Consider the following 15793-nt stretch of genomic DNA (forward strand, 5'->3'; position numbering starts at 1 on the left):
GGTCCCAGAGGACAATCAAGCCCCTGCTGTATCCAATTAGGATCTGGTCAGGGTTCTTAGGATGCTCCCGAAGGGCTTCCACCAGTTCACAGGATCGTCTGTTGCAGTTATCTTCTGGTATCCTGCAGGAGCAGAAGAGGAAAGCAAGAGAAGCTGAGTCCAGGTACAAACTAGAAGGACTGTAATAAAAGGTGTAAGAATGAGAAATTAAGTGACAAAGTTGAAACAGGTAATTACAATCTTCTCACAAATCCTTCAAGCAGCAGAAAAATCTTATGGGAGACATCACACCAGGCCTACCACATGGACATGCACCCAGCCCCATTTTCTTCAAGGAAAGGCCAAGGTTTACAATGAATACTAGGACTGGATCCCAGGACTGTAATAGACAGTCTGAACCACCCACCCTATTCTCCTACAGAATAAAGGTAGGATGGAAATGTCAGTAGGAGACATGAAGTAGGACAGTTTTCAGCAGCACCTGGATCTCCAGAGTGATAAAATCCCCATTTGAACAAAGCAGTATCAGATGTTCAGCCAGCGGTTGAAAAAATAAATGGGTAATTACAGCTAAACAGAATATATTTTTTTTTTCAAAACTAAACACAAGGGCCAGGGCACAAGGTTTGCAGATTCACCCCAAGTGAACATGCTGTACCTCCACAGTGACAACACCATGTTGACCAGGACAAAAACTGTTACTTAACACACACCAGGACTGAAAGCTACTTTCATGAGAGTCAGGCAGATATGGACAATGCTTAACACAACAGTGAGGCCCCAGTACATGATCTGGGGTGACATTTTAACAAAGGATGTGTCTGGTAATGGGATTCCACCTCTTGTTTGCTCACTCACCGCTGCAGCACGGCCTCGGGGGTGATGGTCCTATCCTCCAGCACTCGGAATGAGGGCAGCTCCACCACAAAGATGTTGCCACTCTCCGTGCCGAGGTACAGCACTTCCCGTGAGGAATGGGGAAGCACAGCTGTTACCTGGGTGGCACTTGGTGGAGAGCTGGGGATGCAAAGAGACTCTTGTTACTGAATTTGGGACAGTTAACAACGTAACAGGGACATTTATTAGTGTCATTTGGTTGGGAGGCATGATTATTTTTTTTAAGGAGGAAAACACCAGCTTTAAGACAAATTACGTCAAAAATTTTTGATAAGTGCATGGACAAAGAACCAGACACCTTTTTTGCAGAACTCTCTCTAAGTGTTCCTAAAAATAGCTCACCTAAAACTGGCAGGATCAAGTGAAACTAAAACCACAACAGCATTTCAAAGTCTGACTTTAGGCATGGTTAAATTTACCTAACCTTAAGATTAACAGCTCCTGTACTCACAGCAGTGAGTGCACAAATATTTTAAAAGATGTCACCCTTTGCACTGGTTCAGCACTTTTAAATGCTGGTCTCCTATGCCCAAGCCAGCTCCTGGCTGGTTTCCATGAACACCCTTTCAATGGATTCAGAGGAGTGGCATGCTGTAACAACTGGACAAGCTCTAGCTTAAACAACAGCAGAATTTTCTGAGTTGCTTGTCCCCAGACCAGCTCCAAGCCCCTCCTGTGGCTTACCCAGGTGGCCCTTTGAGGGTGAAGCGATGCTCCTCCAGCAGCTCAGATGCTCCTCCGTGCTGCTTCAGGCTCCAGAGGTGCAAGCTGTTATCATCCAGCAGCGTCACCAGCTGGCACTGCAAAATCACACAACTTGCTTTTTTCAGAATGCCAGTATTAAATATAACACAGTAAATTTAGCAGTAGAGTTGCTGCTGTTCATAATTCCCTGCTAAAACAGGACTGGGGAGCTGGTTCGGTTTTTTATGGCATTGGACAAACACTGCAGCAATGAGATTTGGGGGGTGGAGGGAGACAAGAAGTAGCCTAGAGGCTAAAAACCCTGTTATAAAGGCACAGGTTATCACTAAGGGGGATGACAAGGATTTAGGCTCCTGAAGATCAGCCTGTGCTGTAAAGCCCAGCCATGCAGCTGCAGGCTATCTCACCTCCTCCTGGCTCAGCACAGGTTTGCTGAACACACCCCAGCTTTGGGTGGGGCTGATACACTCTGCTACACCACACTCCTCACATTCTTCGTGTCCAACCTCATTCTGGAGGGTTGTGTCAGAATCCTTTTATGAGCCCAGCCCTGCTGGCTGGATGTTCAAATTGAATCATTTTACCTGCTGCAGCCACACCTGGTGCAACACTCCCCATGGGAGTTTCAGTTTATACCATTAGTTAAGCAAACAGACACCCAAAACCGCCTCAAGAATTAAACCCCTCTCATAAAGAGGCCACTTGTGCTACGCTGGGGGCACCAGGCAACAAAGTCTGTGACCAAGACACCTGTCTGGACAGTCAAGGGAAAGAAAGTGGTTAGACAGCCACCAGACACTTGGAAAATTCTGCTTTCCTATTTTTAGTGTGTGGCAATAACTGTTCAGCAATCCCCAGGAGCAAGATTCAATAGCCCCAAACACAAAGGCACCAAACTTAACAGCAGGTGAGGTTAGCAGTGCTGTTTTGAGCTCCTGAAAATAATTAAATCAGCTCAGCAGCAGCTCCTGTTCTATCTGTTGTGCAGAGGAAAGACCACCCAGTCCTACTGAAAAACTGGGGCTGCAAAAGGAAAAGGAAGTTCTTGCTTCTGCAGCAGATTGCCTGAACTATCCTGGCCTTATTACCATTCCCAGGATGTTGCTGGAGATAAATGACTAACAGTTATGAACAATAAAGCTACTCTTTAGTTTAAAGCTTCTCTTTTAGTTTTCCTGAGCATCTCCACAGCAACAAGCGCTGCTGAGAGCACAAAATACACTGGGATAAACATTCCCAACCAAGCAGCATTTGAATATTCTTGGTAATAGGAGCTCAGATCTCTGGAATAAAATCAACACCTGTTTAGGAGAGATCTACACAAGTCACAGAGGTACTGAAAATGTACTTACCTGATCAGGTATAAAGTGAATCTGCATTACAGTGTTGTTTTCTTCATGTAAACCCATGAACTCCACCCCAGGAGCACCATATCTGATGAGTTTGTTGAGGATCTACAGTATTTAAGGTGACCCACAGCTACAATTAATTGATAAGAAGCTTGCTAGCAAGCAAGACGAAAAGAGATTAATTTGAAACCACGTTTTACTGTTGGTGAGCTGGACAGCAAAGAATCAATGCAAATCTACTTTTGATTTTACATGCTTGTAAAATTTGCAGGCTGTGCTCACTGTGGAGAACAGGGAAGTTCACTTCTTCCTTCAGCACATGCAGAAGAGGTGCCTGGACCCTGTTTTTTTCTCAGGGATGTTTCGTGGTTTCCCAGACAGTACAATCCTGCTTAACTAATTTGTAACCAGGAGACAGATGGCTCCTGCCTGCATGTGGAGTCCAGCCTCTGAGCACAAACACCACCAGCAATGAATGATTAAGCTGGCAGAGACAGCACCAACTTTTCCTTTCTGGGCTGGGTGACACGCCTGTTTTACAGCTCATCTAACTGATCTCTGCCATGAGAATCACCTCACACACACAAAAATCAGACTGGACGTCATTAGCTAAAAAAAAAAAATAAATTACCACCTCCAATGTTTAGGTCTTTAATTCCTGGATGGTCAAAAACTCAGGAAGTTGAAAGCATTTCTGACTTCAGCTTTAACCTTTGAAATAGAATTGTTTTAGAAAAAAAAAGAAAAAGAAAAAGGAACCCTGCCCCAAATATTTAAACAACCCTGGAATTTACAATGTGAAGGATTGCTAAACTTAGGCCAGATCTAGTCTGACCTTCTGCATAGCAGGAGCAGAGTCTTGTTTAATATCTGTATCAGCTCAGCTTCTGTTTGAGCTATAGTTCAGCTCTTGGAAAGATAATCCCACCCTGATCAGACCAAAATCACTCCAAACCCTGGCAAACTGTTTCAGTGTTTCAGTAACCCTTGCCTGCAAATTCATACTTGATCTAACTGTGGAAGTGTCTTCGAAGCTCCACGTTCTGTTGAGGTTAAAGAACTCTCACCCAAGGTGTTCAAAGGATACAATTTGATGGCTCCTGATCGTGTCCCAATGGCCATGAGACGGAGAAATGGGCTATAGCCCAGGGCACTGGGCTGATGGGGAAATCCATGTTCCACAGTCTGGAGGAGAGAAGGAAAAATCATAATCAGCAGCTTGTTTCATGGGCACTGTTGGGCAGAGATAGAACACAGAAAGTAAACATGGCATGGCAGATGAAATACAGCACTTAATGGCAGCTTTTTCTGCTGAAAGGTGTTCAAACACCGGTTAGATTTGCTGAACAACAGCCTAATGATGAACATGTGCCAAGAATCCCTAGCTCCACAGCCAGGATATCCAGAAGTGTAACAGAAATGAAAGAGAAATATTCTGAAAACAGTAGCCCAAGCAGCTCTTGATGTTAAGATTATAAATAACTCTGCATAAGCACGGCTTAGTCAGTCAATACAACACACTCCATCACTCCACATCAGCTGCACTTCTGTAAACCAACTGCTCAGCACAATTCCAAAGTCTGACACAAATGCTGTGTGCTGTAAGATCAGCTTCATCTGCCAAACTCCACACAGGTCAGCCTTCCTGACCTCTTTTTGGTGACTGACATGAAGAAATGGTGCAAAGCAATGCAGAGCTGTGAGTGAACATCAGTGCTCATCAAGGAAACTAAACAGACTTCCTATGAGCAGTCAGGAAAACGAATGTAATCCATACCCATTTTCTAGAGGGAACACGAGGAACACTGGGAAATTTAATGAGAGCAGGAGCCTGCTAGGCCACCTCAGAGTAATTCAAAGCCGTTTGGGACTAAAAGATGTCACTATCACAGGGAACAGTGTTGCTTGCCCTTAGTGGCTTCCCTAAAGTACAATCTACACTGCCCCAGGAGGGAGATTTGGAGCGTTTGCACACACCACACTGAGCATGGCTGATGCATTTACACACCAGGGAATAATGTCCTGCCATGCTTACAGGATGCCACCAAGCTGCTTGGAGAATAGCTCAGTGAGGTTTTCAGAAGTGCTAATGCACAGCTCTTATCCTGGTTTAGGCAAAACCAGTATGCACCAACACACAGCCAGGTAAAGAGGGCTGGTGAGTCCACAGATTAATAGGGCAGATTAACAGGGATGCTTCCTAGAAAACACTGATCCTTACAGGGCCAGCTTCTGGAAAATACCTTCTTCTAAGGCAAGCTGGCCAGCTACAGAATAGGAGTTCATTCACTCATTACTGAAAAACAAAACAAAACAAAAAGCAGAGAACCCTCCATCTACAGCACTTGCACCTCACTCCCATCCTCATTTCCATCATGTCTTTGAAGCAAAGCTACCACATCACTTAAGTTTTATGCTTTATTCAGCCTAAAAGTAACACCTGGACTTTATTTCCTGCATAGTGATTTCCCAACTTAATCCCCTGCAAGAGAATCAAATGGAGCCGATTTCATTTCTGTGGTCAGGCCACAGCCCGAGGTGCCCCAGCTGCTGCAAAGCACTTTAATGTCCTGCTCAAAGACACAGCACAGGAGGATCCAGCTGACTCCAGAGTCTGCCAGTTTGCTTCAGTTTTAGCCATTTGATCACAACTCCTAAGCTGCAAGGAAACACCTCCATCCTCTAAATACTGGTCACCCCAGCCTGAGGTCCTCTTAAGGGAAGATGAGCCTCTGTAGAAGACAAAACTGGAAATATTGGAGCATTTCTCAATTTTCTGCTTGCCAACTCATTAGGCTGGGCAAAAGAGTAGTCAGTAATTTTACCTTTTATAGGTAGTAAGCCAAGATTAGTACTACAAGCTCCAAGACCACTGAGTTTACTTCCTTTTATGATAACTTAATCTCCAGCCTTACCTGTATATATTCTAAGAAAGTAATTTAAGTGTTAGGTTTGTACTATCAAAAACAAATTTTGAGAAGTCCATCTTTTTACTGTCACCCTTGAAGCTGCTGCTAACCAACCTTTGCATAGCTACACATAAAAGACTTCCTAGAGAAGGCTGTATGAAATTAGGAATTTATCAGTGGATTCAGAGTTGAAACATGGCAGTTTCCCAATCCAGCACAGGCAAAGAGGAGTTTCTCTGCACTGTGATAATTACTGAGACAACACAGAAAAGCTTCCTAATTGTCAAAGTTGTGGGAGTATAATGCTTTGGTGCAAAATTCTGGGAAGAAGATCCAAGTTAAAGTGTTATCTTAACAACAAATCAGGCATTTAAATGAATCAGGTGTAGCACAGGCAATAAACACCATTCCACTCTCACCCAAAACAAAGTCAGGAACTTGTTAGGGAGACACCAGTGTAACTCCCCTGTTAGTTTTAGTTTCAACTTGTTCACAGTCACTGCACTGTCATGTTATCAGCTCAACTAGGTGCAATTTTCAGTGACACATCAATTAGAAACTGTGATTACTCTGAGATTTCATCCAGCCCAGAAGATAAAGCTTTAGCCACAACTCTCAGAAAACCATGACTTATACAATGCTGCACTGCCTGTTAGGAAGCTGTCAACACCAGCCTTAATACTGGCCTAATTATATCTTGGGTTTGATGTGTTAATTTGTAAACACATTAGACAAGTCAATAAAGGCTTTAATTTTCAAGTATGAGACCTACGAACTGCACAACCAAGTGTGTATGATTCAGTAATAATAATAGGAGGGTGATTTTTTGTTCCTCCAGGTTTTCATTCAACCAAAAATTTGAAGTACCCCCCCATTCCACAGACAAATTTGCAAAAGAGAAGTATCAGTAACAACCACAGCGTGCTACAAAGCTGCTCAAGGAGAGCAGTAAATGTACTAAAGGTTTCTGATAGCTCTGAATCTTCAACCAAGATGCCCATAAGATGCAACAAAGATAACTCTCTCTGATGTCATTCGTTTGTTTCCACAGCTGGGCAATAAAGGCTTCACAGTGGCTTTTGGGCTGCATTTGACACCACCAGGGCCAGGCATTCACATTCACTGTCCTGATTACCCAGATCTTTTCCTGCTACTTATTTGCACGCAGTTGTTAAATCACATGAAGGCAGCTTTGGGCTGCCCTCCTTCCCTCCCCTCTCTGGCAGCTTTCATCAGCCAATCCTTTCACCTGCCCAGCAGGTAAACGCAGCAAGGGGGAGAGAGGGGGGCAGGAGGCAGCAGAGGTTACAATGGAGCCTTTCAGCAGAGCTGAAATAACAAACTGGAGTGCCCACAATGTGCCCTCCTTCTCAAAAGGGCCTTTGTTTCTTTGGGGAAAGGTAGGAGCTTTTTTTCATTCTCCACAGATCTGTCAGACTCAAGCAAGCCTGGTGTCAGCAGCACTGACAGAAATGCTTCGTGTCAGTCATATTTACTGCAGGAAAAATGTGGCCAAACTGAACAGTTGTTCGCAGCCCACACTAAAGCTGTGCCGATGCAGCTCTGTCTTCCTCCTTTCACTTGTCTCTGCTTCTCCCCTCAGGTTGTTTTATGACAGAGCAGAGACAAATCCAACCACAGGCAATACAAACCCTGTCCCTTTGTTAATTCATCTCTTGAAGAAACAACGAAGCCTGTACGTGCTAACTCCACTTTGCAGAGACACTAATTCAGATTTCAGGTAAGCTATCCATCACACCCATCAGCAAAGGGGCAGGAAGGCTGAAAACAGGGAAAAACATAAAGCCATAAATTAAATGCAATGTTCCCAGTTGGGTAACATTCAGCTGTAAGACAGGCTGGTTCACCTGTGTGTTACCCATCATCTAGTCTGACAATGCCAGCCTGAACACGTTTCTTCTGCAGAGCTTGGACTGAGCCAAAGGCATCCAAATACTACTTCCAAAAGCAGGATAAACTCAAAGAAGGAGACTGCCAAGTCCACATACCTTATCCTTCATTCTATCCACTGAGCTAAAAACAGATTCTTGCAACAGGTACACACAAGTATGGGAAGTTCTTACTCATACAGAGAAACAGATATGCAAAGCTAAGTGACTAGCAGAATTTAGGAAGGTGTTTTTTGAAACAAACACAAGTTCGAAGATAGTTTGAAGTGCTAGTCCAGTCATCAATCAGTACTTTAAAACCATCTGGACCACCTCTTATGCAAAACAGAAATGCAAGAGAGAGGCAGTAAAAAGATCACAGCCTATTTATACCTGACAGAGTAAACAAACAAAAATCCACCACCACCAATTAAACAGACTTTCTAAATTGAAGTCCATTCTAGGTCAGCGTGGTAAAATACATTCCACTACACTAAATCTGTGTGACATCATGCATTTATATTCAACTTCAGAGTAAAATGAGGGCAGGAATCCCCAGCACCTTTAAGGTACAGACCTTGCCTTTAGTCATGACCCGCATCACACACACTGAAGAGGTGCACATCCACCATGCAATTTCTCTGATCAGCAACTTTACAGTCCCACAAAATATTTCCCAAGCAGGTTCTTAACCAGAAGTCTTTCAAAGACCTCAAATAACAAGTGTTTAAAACCTGCTTACCAGCACTAATGTGCTTGCTCTAATAGCACATTAGACCAGGACAGTCTTGGCACACAAAGCATTATGATTCTTGGCTCCTTGAAGCCACAACCTTCAACAGCTCAGAACTAAGGTCTGACTTTCCCAGATTTTCTCAGTCTACCTAGCTGTGAGTAGATGTTTGTTGGATCAAAGGGTACAAGCTTTCAAATGACCCATTATCTCTGGAAATACTGGAATGGGAGACACAAGACTTGGGAAAAAAACCCTGACTTTTATGCAAGAAAAAAATAGAGTGTAAAAGATTCTGGTATAATGTTCATTCCCTTCTGATTCTTATTAGCAAAGAACAAGTTACTGTGGCTTAAAGGTGCAAATGCATTTTACAAGGCCTTTAATTACCAAGCTGTTAATGAGAGTGAACCATTAGGAAGTGTCCAAAGTAGTTGTCTCCCTAGAAACAAGATGCAGTATCTACCTTCAGGACTGAATCAAATGGAGTCACAAATCCTGATGTCAGCTTCTAATATATTTGGAAGTTTCCCTCTGCTGCAAAAGCCAGCTCTTTCAACCCTGTTTTGCATTATCCAAATTAGCATGTCTCTGGCAGGTGAAGCTTAGCCAAATATTCTCATAAGAGAAAGGCATATTCAAGGAAGAGACATCCCTAAAATAGCAGAAGCTTTTCCAATGTATATATAATTTTAAATGCTTGTAAGCAACTCTGACCCATCCCTGGGACATCTTTCCTGAAGCTGACATTGCATTTAGCTGGATGCAAACAACTCAAATATGGTCTGCATTTACTGATTTTTCTACTGCATCTGTACTAGGATTTCCTCGTTGTAGCAGGCAGAAAACGGACCTGAAGCACTCCTGAGTTCCTTTCTCTCCCCAGTGGCAGGGAAGTATGCACGGAATTGGTGTCGCCCAGTACCAATTACATTAAATCATTTATCTCAAATATCCACAGTTCCACTTCAAGTATCCATCTACAGCACAATTCTAATGAATCAAGGAGGTTATTTCCTAGGCTGATTTCATTTATCCATTACACTTTTCAGAAAAATTCCATTTAAACCTTGGAAACACAAAACCTACAAATGTATTTCTGCTCCCCAAAGAAGATATAAGTAGCCATTAGCCTAGCAATGATTTAATACTAGGCCTTTTCAAAGATAAAAGCACTATGCTCCTGGCCAGAGCTCAAAAGAAAAATGTCCAGAGTGTTGGATAGATAGCACAGCCACTGCTATTTCTTCTCCACAGAGGGAAGGAAAAAACCTAGAAACAGATTCAGACTAAGATAATAGTAAATTCATTATTAATGGCCATTGTGCTGCCTAGGTGCTAGCACAGCTTTTTAAATTCACATTTAAAAGCAGAGGTACACTTGTAAATCCAAAGTATAATCAGGGACAAATAACTCTGGTGTCAGCTGCATCACAAGCTGTGGCTTCTGTGTATCTTTAGAAAAATGTTTATTTTCCTAACAAGGACTACCTCTAACAGCAACAGTCCCAGCACACAGCAGGACAAGTGACAGACCACTCAGAGGATAGAAAAGCTGCTGTGAAGATCTCTTCTTTCAGCAAGTGCCACGCAAAAGCATCACAATATCCTTCCTCTTAAAAGGGAAAGACAGAATTGAGAACATACCCAGGAGCTTAAAGGAAACTACTCAGGCACATCGGGGGAGAAAAGGACAGAACTGAAAAAGAGAACAAACCACCTCTCCTAAATTTAACTTTTCCACCCACACTCAAGTAGTTTATCCCTTCTTTTGCAGGATGCAGTGGCTCAGGATAGATTTGCCTTGAAGTCTGAGGAAAGCCCCGTACCTTGTTAAACTGGAAAAGGTCACGTTTGAGCCTCTCTCGCACTGGATCGTGTCCGGGTCTTAAGAACCTTCTCATCTTCCTTGCTGTAGTATCTTGGCAACAAAATTCCTAACAAAAAGGAAAAGAAAAGCCATATAAACAAAAGCAGCCTGAGCAGAAAGCAGGCAGAAGTAGGTTATTTATTTTGGTTTAGCAGGTAACAAATGAGCCAGAGCAGACTGAGACAACATCACTATCGAGTGACTAAAACCTGATACCAGTCTAGCACAGCTCTCTGGTGCAGCACTTCACAGTTCCATTTTCACATTGATAAAGCAAACTAGTACAGATAGAACAAGAGGATTTTTAAAAGGGTTTTGCACTTGGCCGTTTTGTGATCCTTTGTGTTGACCTTATCCAAAGAAAAGGCAAAACTGCATCATTTGCATAAACATTCAGATAAACCCAACCTAAAGGCCAACTCCCGGGCTCAGGCATTATTGACTAGCATCAGTTTTCACCCCAGGTAACCCTCCAGCTATTGAGCCAAAAAGAGAAAGAATCACATTTTCAGGTCTCTCCATGGGCACGGCAGAAGGGGCACTTTGCTGCCTGCAGGGCAGCTGCATTAATTATTAACTTGCTTTTGTAAAATATCAAACCAAACTCCCTGCTCGAGGTGGGGGTAGGGGAAGGGAATTTCGCACCTGCTTCCCTGTGCAGCTGAAGCACAAAGCAGTGTCCCAGTGCCTGGTCTCTCACAGCGACAGGAGGATCCAAGCAGGACAAATCAGACCTGACTTGCAAGCCAGCAATCACACGGGGAATACCAGGCTCCAGCTTCATATTCTCTGCAGCTCAGGAGGCTGTCACATCTCCCCTCTGCGGAGGTGCTAAGTGACAAGTAAAACTCTACCAACTCAAGAGCAAAGGCTTCAATTCACATCCTGACAACTTACCCTGGTGTAAGTGCTCTTGCCTGCCCTGGCCATCTCTCACAGGCTGCAGTTTACAGACACTCCACTCAGTATTTTAGTTTAATTTGTTGGGCAGGGAGCAATTTGCCAGCTACTCTGTACATGACACACATGTGCAGCGGGGACCAGAACTTCTGAGGTGCAATGAAGGATGCATTGAATGTATAGAATGGATACTCTACATGGTCAGAAGAAGTTCATACACACCTACAGCAAGCTGGGGAGCAGGGGGCTGATGTTGCATGAGAAAGAGAGGGACCAAAGGAACAGACAAGTGAACAGAGGGCCTTGGACCCTTCAAACAGTGGAGGTGAGTGACTGAGGGGAGGAGCTTTCACACCTGTATAGATGGGAATAGCACAAGGAAACAAGGTGCTGCTTCTGTGCTCCTGCCAGCAACAATGGCCTTCGGATAATGACTTAAAAAAGACACTTCTGAGGAGCTTGAGTTGTTTTTCAAAGAGTTCCTAGCAAGGCCTTGCACCAGCTGTGAAGGTCCAAAAGAAGGAAATGGTGTGATAAACAGGATGCTCCACAGGCATATTTTGAGAACTCTCTTCAGAAACTCCCTGAGCTCGAACTTGTACCTCTTTGTTATACTACTGCCCTTTTACCTTTCCTGCTCACACTCCAACATGTCCAGCCACCTGTGCAGCACTGCCCGGAGCTCACCAAAGGACTGCAGCCCTGGTTCAGAGGACCAGAGGATCACATGTGGATCAATCACCTGAGTCACTTAGTCCCTAGAATCACTAGGATCTAGGTGACTGGAATATATCACCTACATGACATTTCAGTCACCTAGAATCACTGGCAGCACCAATCACCATGGAGAAAAACTGGCTCTGAGCTGCTACAGGTGTCTGTGAGCCATCAGCACATGCAGGGGTGAAGAATGTGCACAGAAACAAATGTATGAGGACCCCAGAAAAGAGAGGAAGAATAAAAGTGTAGCTTACTTGGAAAGTAAATCCTTCTACAGTGATTTAGCACTTCAACTGAAATTTCAAAAATAGTATCAGATCATAAGTCTTCTTTTATTAGACATCTCTGAGAGAGGGACATATTTTCACAAAGCTACATTCACTTTAAGTTAGCAAAAGTTACAGAGCAGTGACAAGGTGCTGTGCAATGAAAGGAGAGTGTATCACAGCCATGTATAACACACAACTTGCCCTTAGCCAGACAAGGAAAGGAAAGTGCCAAAAAGACTCACCCTTTCCCACTGTCAATCAATATCCTGGACCTGTTAAATGAGGCAAACCCACAGAGAAACTACTAATTACCCTCCCCACTTTAGAACAAGAGACCTCAGCTGTGCCAGCAGAGACAAACTCAGTGTTAGGAGCAAAGAAGATGGGGCTTGATTTGTGAGAGACACAACTTTACATTTAATACCTTGCTAGAATGTTTTATTCTGAAATATTAATTGCATCCAGAAGCGTGCTGTTTGAGCCTGCTTATGCAAGAGCTCCAACACTCACACTCCAGCCCACAACAACTTGTTCAACAGGCTAAGAAGTGTAGTAGTTCTGAACTCACTTGAAGAACCATCACCCTGAAGGGCTGAGAGAAGGCAGCCTCTTATAGTCTGGTATCATATAGTCACCTCTCATAGACTGGTATCAGAATTTCCTTCTAACCAAAGAACCTTTGAGTGTCACAGTATGGGAAAGGATGAGAGGACGAGCAGTTTTGAGCAAAGGCAAGGAAGTAACAGTATCCACTGCAGCACAGGTTGTCCAAGCAGAGTTATTATCACAAGTTTACAAGGCTCTTATCAAAGAGAAGAATTTTGGTTTTAGTACAATAGGCAAGTATCTCTTCCAATTCTAGAAATAGATTCCACAATCTGTATAATCTTATCTTCCAGATGCACATTTGCATTTTAGCAGGCCAGTTTCTCTCCCACACACCTTTGGAGTCTTAAGTAAAACTCCAGCCCCATGTGCTCTGCAGTTGTCTGCCAGTCAGCATTTACAACCATCTGGTAACAGTTGTGGCTACCAGTAGCCAGAGAGGAATTCTCCAGTAGCCTCTGAAGCTATGCCAGGTCTGCATGTATCTAATGTTCTTATTTTCCAGGGAAACAATTCTTTAGGCTTTCAAAGACGAGTCTTTTACCAGAAACTATGTGCAACATTCTCTTCTTTTAAGATGTATTGAGAGCAGCTGTTTAGAGGCAACAATAGCCCAAGGCTGAGCCAAACCAAGTTTTGCTGGTACTCAGGACATGGACACCTGACAGCAGAGCTCAGAGTGCCCTGAACATCAAACTCCTGCTGCTTCCTTACCCTGAATGCTCAGCTAAACACAGCAACGTCCCCTTTTTCACCTCATTGGATTAGATCCAGAGACAAAGCAAAATCTCCTCCCTATTCATATAGAAAGGCAGTGAAAGCACTAGTGGCAAGACGATCCTGTTTCCAATCACAGACTAAGGAGCAGTTAAACATCAAAACCAGATTTCATTCTGTCTTCCTTGCTCAGCTCCATTTATTTCAGATGCCAAGATGTGGTATGTGAACCCATATTCAACTGAAGGACAAATGCTCCTTCCCAGGAGCAGCATTAATTGTTCCTCACAGCTGAGTGTTACCAATCCCAGAGCTCCACGTTTTCCTTTGGCTTCCCTGCTTCTGCACACAGTAATGTATCTCGGTGCCAGTGTACAGCTTGCTAAGACACTCTCCCATCATTTATCTCCATCAACTTGGCATAGCCTGGCAGGGAATTACCCTGTGCAGAAATTCGTTGCAATTTTTCCTTATGTCCTCCCATGAGAGTGGAGTTTCCAGCCAAAATGTTGTAAGTCCCAAAAACACAAGTTAATCCAGTCTTACAAGAAGAGGAAGCCCAGGTCAGAAGGTTTTACTACATAGACAGTATTAGGTGTGGATGCAGTCTCAAGTTAACCCCACGACAAAAACATACCCATAATGGGTTTATTTTGCTCACGTAGCAGAGTTGCAAGGTACCATCTGTGTGCTTCCTTGGCAACTTTTACTCAACTTGAACAGGTTTTCAGTGGGATGCAGTCCAAGAGCTTTCTGTTCAAAATGCCAGCAAGTATCTCAAGAACTCTTAAATCCTGCCTTGATTTAGGTCTCCTTCTCATTCCTTCCTCAGCACTCCTTCCTGCTTACAGGTCCTTGAAGGGAGAGCTTATACCTATGCATCTGATAACACTTTATGAACCCTGCTAAAATAAAAGAGGCCTTATCAACCAGCTTTGTTTGAACTCCAGGCAGCTGGTGCTGCTATAACAAACCGTCAGCACCATGGCCTTGTCTGAACCAGGTTCTCTCCTGCACCCAGGAGTTTGCCTTGTTGCTGTTACCAACACAGTCAGCAGCAACGGAACAGAGGCTGGGTCATCTGCACAGCAAAAAGCTCTTCCTTAGCACCAGTGATCTCACACCAACAGAACTGAGCAAAGTATCACTTAAATAGCAGACTTACCACATTTATCAATTACAGGTGCCATGAGTCACTGGGAAAGGACAAGTTTAAGAACAATTTTAGCCTGAAATCAATGAAACGAGCCTGAGCTATTCTTTAACTGCTCCTCTCTACCACCCTGCTTGGCTGTGACAGACTGTCAAGGCAGATACTCACGGAGAAAGCCCAAGCCAAGCAGAACAGCTAAAGCAAGGGAAGGAACAGTTGCAGTACACAGAGACAAGTGTAAGACACCCCCTTCTTTTCCCAGGAGAAGGAAGATGTTCTAACATTAATCTCAGTTTAATGAGACCATGCAGAGATCTCCCTTATACAACTGCTGAGCCACTGCTATCCCCCAGCCCTTGCAGCTTCATAAACAGGAGAGTGTTCAGGTGCACCTTGCATACAGTAGTCAGAGAGGAAAACCAAGAGATCCTCTAGAAAGAAGTTATTTTAGTGAACCTGGAGAGACAGACAGTGAAATGAACAACTGAACATACTGTGGCAACACCACGTGCAGGTGGCTGCCCTCCCAAAACACAAACAATATTAAATAAAAGATCAGATATTGATTGTCCAAGAACTCTGAAAATAACTGAGAACCAATCACACAACTCAGGCAAGTTCACGTACTTCCACAGCCTTGTGCTTGGAGTTACCAGGATCCGCCCACCTGCAATGAATTTGGGAATTGTGCAAACCTTGTGTGTCATTATGACTCCTATTGTGTTCTCCTTGTCATGGGGGCATGACAACACAAAGTTTCAAAATGCTACAGCAGAACAAAGTCTTTGCACTGAACAACATTATTGCCCATGATGCAAAACCCTTTGTAGGCTTTGCTAAGAAGCATGAATTGAACAGAAGAGTGGCTTGTAACTTTGGAGCAGCATTTTACACACAGTGGGTCAATGGAGCAAACCACAAAAGCTTTTGCTTCATAAAGCAACACAAAGAGATCCGGCTATGAGAAACTTTTATATGAGAACTGGAGTTTCCATACAATTTCTGCATAGAAACCAAACCAGTTCCTCCTTTGGTATTTTAAAGAAAGATGATGGTACTAGCAGTATCACATACTT

At 43.6% G+C, this 15793-nt stretch overlaps 1 protein-coding gene across 1 annotated transcript in view; it reads right to left on the minus strand.

Annotated features, from left to right (window-relative positions):
• Positions 1–10419, minus strand: part of LLGL2 (LLGL2, scribble cell polarity complex component) — a 26010-nt gene extending 15591 nt beyond the window's left edge. The window contains exons 1-6 of the mRNA XM_017743267.1: positions 10312–10419; positions 4039–4136; positions 2955–3036; positions 1582–1697; positions 859–1017; positions 1–122 (exon numbers count right to left, since the gene is read on the minus strand). The exon at positions 1–122 is cut by the window's left edge and continues 3 nt beyond it. Of these exons, the coding sequence (XP_017598756.1) occupies positions 1–122; positions 859–1017; positions 1582–1697; positions 2955–3036; positions 4039–4136; positions 10312–10386 (652 nt within the window). The 5' untranslated portion in view covers positions 10387–10419. The remainder of the gene's footprint in view (positions 123–858; positions 1018–1581; positions 1698–2954; positions 3037–4038; positions 4137–10311) is intronic.
• Between the last annotated feature and the right edge of the window lie 5374 nt (positions 10420–15793).

This window comes from Corvus brachyrhynchos, unplaced genomic scaffold, assembly GCF_000691975.1.
Source record: "Corvus brachyrhynchos isolate BGI_N302 unplaced genomic scaffold, ASM69197v1 scaffold148, whole genome shotgun sequence".
NCBI classification, from domain to species: domain Eukaryota; kingdom Metazoa; phylum Chordata; class Aves; order Passeriformes; family Corvidae; genus Corvus; species Corvus brachyrhynchos.